General features: G+C 48.7%; 2 protein-coding genes across 2 annotated transcripts; both read right to left on the minus strand.

Annotated features, from left to right (window-relative positions):
• Positions 1-3,860: 3,860 nt before the first annotated feature.
• Positions 3,861-4,584, minus strand: EI90DRAFT_3022726 (uncharacterized protein; the record flags this gene model as incomplete). Its single annotated transcript, XM_039057805.1, has 4 exons — positions 3,861-3,888; positions 3,967-3,992; positions 4,062-4,180; positions 4,416-4,584. The coding sequence occupies 4 exons, from the start codon at positions 4,582-4,584 to the stop codon at positions 3,861-3,863; spliced, it is 342 nt and encodes a 113-aa protein (XP_038908253.1).
• Positions 4,585-5,172: 588 nt separating this feature from the next.
• Positions 5,173-5,781, minus strand: EI90DRAFT_3136833 (uncharacterized protein; the record flags this gene model as incomplete). The annotated part of the gene is made up of 1 exon (XM_039064820.1): positions 5,173-5,781. The coding sequence occupies one exon, from the start codon at positions 5,779-5,781 to the stop codon at positions 5,173-5,175; it is 609 nt and encodes a 202-aa protein (XP_038908254.1).
• Positions 5,782-6,000: the final 219 nt, after the last annotated feature.

The raw sequence follows: 6,000 nt of genomic DNA on the forward strand, positions 1-6,000 counted from the left end.
CCTCCGATGGCTACGCAGCCACCTCCATTAGTGAGCTGAACGGCTCAGGTTGGGTTCCCCGGAACCCATTCCTGTAACAATCCCGCTCTGGTTCCCAGTGGGGTTGTCTTGCGCCCTCATGGTTCACCCAATTCAGATGAGGAATCTAGCCTCTTTCTAAACAGACAGCGTGATCTTGAGATGTCACTCGATCGCTATTCCCCATCTTTCAGAAAGGTTCTCTTACCCGGAATGGTTGCACAACCAATCTTTACCGTTCTGAAGAAAGGGTGTATGAAGTTGGGGTTAGTTAATGACCATAGTGCAGGTGAGAAGTCTTTAAATTCCCTGATTCCTGCGGATGGAGGATTTGTAATCCTTGACAACTTATCTGACCTTGCATCAAATATTCATGCCATTATGAGAGGAAATGGGGGGGGCAGCACCTAAGTTAGTTTGGAAGTCGGATGCCTCTCAGGCATACCGACGCCTCCCGATGCACCCATGTTGGCAAACTCGTCAAGCTACTCTCATTGGCAACGAATACCACGTCGATCGTTGTGCTGCTTTCGGGAATCGCGCTTCAGGACGTATATGGTGCTTGTTCTTTGGTCTGGTCTGCTGGGTTGCAACGCATGTCCTAGGGATCCGGGACATGCTCCATTATGTTGATGATGCTTTCAATGCTGATTTCGACGGGGACCTTATCCTCTACGAGCCATACAATCGTCTCCTTCCTACTGACCAGGCACTTTTCTTGCGCCTGCTTGACGAAATTGGAGTTCCTCATGAGGACAACAAACAACTTTATGGTCCTCAGTTGGAGATCATTGGCTTCATGTTTGATGCACGGGAGCTCACCATCTCTATCACAAGTGAAGCAAAAGACAATCTAGTTGATGCCATTCACGATTTTCTCAATAATACCCCTGGCCAGAGTCGACGACAGCCACTTTGGACCTGGCTGAGGATCCTTGGTTATGCTAATTGGGCTTTGAACGTGTTTCCCTTACTCAAGCCGGCACTTAACTCCTCTTATGATAAAATAGCCGGCAAAACCATTATGGCACAAGGGATCTACATTAATGTGTCCATCCAACGTGATCTGTCATGGTTTGTTGATTCTGTTAAGAGGCTGGAAGGAGTGTGGGTTCTTTCTGCTGAATCTTGGAGTGCCAAAGAAGCCGACATTCAGGTCTGGGGTGATGCAAGTAAACTAGGCTTGGCTTTTTGGGCACCGAAAGTCTCAGCAGCTTTCGTCAGTGATCCGGTATTTGATGCTGATGGATCATTCAACATTTTCTTTAATAAGGCCATCTCCATTCTCGCGGCCTTACAATGGTCCTCTACATTGGATCCCTGCCTGTCAGGGCCTGGCCCTCGTTCCGCGACGGGCCCAAGGGGATCCTCCGAGTCGCTGGGGTATCTAGTCCCAGTCTGAGGTCTTCAAACTCACTGAGGGGGCTAGCCCCAGCCTTCACAGGAAATGAGCTGAGAAGAAGGGTAACCTTCTCAACCTCCTGTGAAGCCGCTACAAATGGGAGCCGGGAACTATACAGTTTTCGGCTCTTTGCCGACTTTCCATAATTGGCACCCCCCCGTGGGAAGATTCTGGGCAAGCAGCTCGCCCAGAAAGTTCCCACGGTTGTGGCTGTGATGGTTTCTGGGCGAGTAACTCGCCCAGAATGTTCCCACGGTCTGCATGCATGCGGGATTGTGGAACAGTGAAGGGAAAAATAGGAGAAAATGGGGGAAGGGTACCTGAGGGTGTGTGGGGTCAGGGGCTGTGCCCTGACACTGCCCCAAGCGCATAGCAATTTTTACCGATTCTTCTAACTCACTTGACATTTTTCACTCCCTTTGGGCCGGCCCTACCTATAACCCGATTCTCATGTCAGCAGTCGGTATCCGCATTGACCATGGTATTGACCTTCAAGTGTTCTTAATTGAAGGAAAGCGAAACGAGGTGGCTGATGCTCTCTCTCATCGAAATTTCACCTGTGCGAGGTCCTTGGTGCCAAAATTAGTAATCCGATTCTTTACGCCTCCACTGAAAGAGCTGGGGGCGTCTCAAAAATGAACTTTTTGTCCCACTCCTTGGCCAGACAACCATGTCGAGAGCCTTGGTCAAAGGAGTGGTTTCTTGTGGAGCGTGCTATTGCTCTTGGATCTGCCCTCAAGCACAGTACCGCACGTACCTACACATCGGCTCTCACATCCTATATCACGTTTTGTAATCTTCATCAATGGCCCATTACTCCTACCCTCGATACTCTAAGTTTTTACACTGTGTACATGTGTTACCATATCAAGCCCTCTTCTGTCTGGTCTTACCTTTCAGGTATTTGCGCTGAATTGGAGCCTTTTTGGCCGGAAGTCCATGACTTTCGCAATTCCGGGTTAATTGATCGCATCCTGACTGGGTGCTCCAAGCGACTAGGAGCTCCAGCGTCTAGGAAGCGTCCCCTCACCGAGGATAACTTGCGGACCATCTTAGCAGCCCAGCCTGATCACCCTTCTCACGATGATCTCCTTTTCCTTGCCATTACCTTTACCGGTTGGCATTGCCTGATGCGCCTTGGGGAGTTGGTTGACCCAGATGTTGTGTCTTTGCAGGATTACCGGAAGTGTATCAGCCGAGTAACAGTCAAATTCGCATCAGAACCTCGTCCACATGTGTCCTTTGTCTTGCCGATGCATAAAGTGGACTGGCTATTCGAAGGCTCCATTATCATCCTGGAGCGCCAACTCAACGAACTGAACCCTTTATCCATCTTCCAGCAATATCTTTTATCGCGAGATCTCCACTTTCCACATCTGCCAGAACTTTGGTTGCGCGCTTCTGGTCTTGCACCCACGCGCTCTTGGTACATTGGTAGATTGCGCAACCTTTTTCCAGGCAAGGAGTTTGCTGGCCATTCCCTCAGATCTGGCGGTGCCACTGCCCTAGCTCTAGCTGGCACTCCATTGGCAAATATTCAGCATATTGGTCACTGGAGTTCAGAGGCCTTTCACATCTATCTCCATCAGAATCCGATTTTGTTACAAGGAACACTTGCTGGTGTTTCCGCATTTGATGGGCATCATGCAAATCATTGATCTCTAGTTGCACCACCATCCACCCCTCTGCCATCCTGGTTATCGGGTCAAGGTTACAGGTTGCACAATGCCCGCGCGCGCGCCAATTCACAGGCCGGGACCGCTTCAGTTCTGGCCGTTTCCACTAAAAGTGCTCACACCATCTGATCAGCAGGTTGCACCCCTGTGTCCCCCCCCCCCCACTGTACAAATTCGGAACCCCTGGAGCTTCCTTGTCAAAGGACTCCACCTGAGCCAAGCTGTATGTTTCATCACGATTGACTTGGCTAACTACCAACCCACCGGCTATGTCGTATCTCTGCACGGCCTTGGTCGAAGTCCCTGATTTTAACCCCTGGTATCATGAACAACAGCCACAATCAATGGATCTGGCTGTTCAGGCAAACCTCATTCTCCACCCCCACAAGCAACCACGTCTTCTGCCACTCATACAAAAGCATTGACCACCTGTACTCTGTATGCCCAATCCACAATCACCATGCCAAGTCCTGTCGTTGACTTGACTGTAAACCAGACTCCGCTGTGCCCCCTACCACTACTCAGCAAGACGTGGCCATGGTGAAACCTTTGGACATGGCAGAGGACATCGGAGACCCCACAACTAACCATGCCCCTCATAAAACAAATTACTAACTAATCTGAGCCACTGGGTTGATAGCGATCAAGTGCATTAAATGTGTAAAATTGAAGTGCATGAAATTGAGAACCAATCTGAACCCACACATATTTGGGAAAATTAGAATCACAATGACAAAATAAACGTATATTTGCGGGATGGGTAGTTATATGGATACATGCAGTCTAAACAGCCTGTACAAGGGAGTGAAGAGGTACTAACAATGCAGTGAGACTCCCGAAGGGAGTGGATGCTGAATGTGAAAAACTCACAAACCAAAGCACAACGCAGTGCGTAGCTGAAACACAGACAGGCAGTCTGAAGTGCACACATAAGTCACCAGCATCACTGCCAATGTCGGACTTACCAGTCCAAACCAGCACAGACGCGAAGGCGATAAGCACTGGGGAGCAGAGGGATGAATGGAATGATCCGACCTAGTCGCGAGCTGCACATGGGGCCAGCCCCAAATTTGCAGTGGTGAACCTGCAGAATCCCATTAGTGCTGCAATAACACGGCACCACTCATGTCTCATGATGCTGCCACGATTAGCTGTGTGAAATAAGAAACTGACTTGTGTTAGATGTGCCACAAGTGGAGTGCTATATGGGCATGCTGGCAGGGAGGGCTCGGGGATTAGGGTAGCTAACATGTACTGAGGTTGGTTTGGGCCTGCTTAGAATGCCACATGTGGTTAGAGGAGGACATGTGGATACACACCATCTGCGACAGTTGCAGGGTCAAGACTGTGAGTGATTGCGTCCATCGCATGTATATAGAACTCTTCTTCAATTCCAACACATTCAGGCAAGTCCCAATAGTCCCCAAGAACCAGAGGGAGGGTCATCCCGAGGGAGAACTCAACTGTTGACCAATACAACAGAGTCATGCTTGCCTGAGTGGCATTGCATGTAGTTGATAAGGCTTAGATAATGCAAGTGCATGTCTGGAATGCTGTCAACGCATGAGTTATACGTTGAGAAAGACCAGAAAGTACACAAGCCTGAAGTTCTAGGTGCATGCATACTTTCATGCATGTCAAAAGGGCGTGTGGAATGGGGTTAAAAGTCAGAACACCGATTCCAAACTGGTGAATCAATCAAGATCATGAGGAAGGGTACTGACCACACATCCCTCAGGACCAGATTGCAAAATCTGTCTGATCAGAGATATTGAGATCAGGACGGGGTCTATGGTGACTCACGATAAATCAGATTGATGAGGGAATGAGGGAATGTGGGCATCTCTAGTGGAAACTGGGGGGGTGAGGAAGAAGTGCTATACATGCTGAAAGGAGGTGGGTGACAGTGAGCACAAGGTAAACAGCGATGGTTGAGATGAAGGCAGCTTGAATTCAGTTTCAATTTTGCATTATTTATGTATTTAATGCGCTTCACGCTGCTTGGAATTTGGCGTGTCATGCAGTGAAAGATGCCATTCTGGTCCTCAATGTCCAAGTTCCGATTTCCCTGTATTTTCATTGTATTGTGTGTACTATGGGGAACTGCACTTGAACACCTATTTGGGCCAGCTTCTCCACTAATCCTGCATCGACCGTCTGATTAAACACCCAAACAATATCATCGAGCACCGGAAGGTGAAAACATTGCTTCTGCTTCCACTCTTCCAAATCCCTCCCAACAACAAGTTGAAGGGATGTCTCGCCATCCCAACAAGCCATGTCTAGCGTCAGTTGTTCCAAAGTTGTTGGAAGAAGACTGAAGAGGTCTACTTCTCCATGGTTTGGATCATGGAACAAGGAACAAGGGATCGTAAGGCTTCTCAGGGACTGGAAATGGGAAAGCGTTCCAATGGGTGTTGATTGAGGTGGGGCGCTCCATGGGATAGAGATAGATAATGTCTTCAAGCTATGGCACTGGAATGCAAGACTCCGGTGCAATAGTGCACCATCTTCTATCTCACCCTCCCATATGAACTCCTCTAGTGACCGAGGTAATTGGAGGATGTTAAGAAGAAATGGATCCCCTTCAACAGCAAGCATGAGGGATCGCAGATTCAATGACTGCTTTGCTGGCACATCCCCCTTTCTGAACTCCTTGGAGGTAAGAAACCCATGTAAAGACATAGTAGACAGGTTGGGGAGAGAAATGAATGGGGTGATATCCTCAATCCTGAACGCATCCCAGAAGAGCTTAATCTTGGACACAGAACGAAGGCCAGGAGGAATACTGTTTCCAACCCATTTTGTTAGATCTCGGGGGCCACGGGATGAATAGGGGGATAGTGGTATACAAATACTTAGTGTGTTCAAGTTGGGAATCAAATGGAGGAGCAATGCAAAGCA

This window comes from Cantharellus anzutake (assembly GCF_015039405.1).
Source record: "Cantharellus anzutake strain C23 chromosome Unknown EI90scaffold_171, whole genome shotgun sequence".
NCBI lineage: Eukaryota > Fungi > Basidiomycota > Agaricomycetes > Cantharellales > Hydnaceae > Cantharellus > Cantharellus anzutake.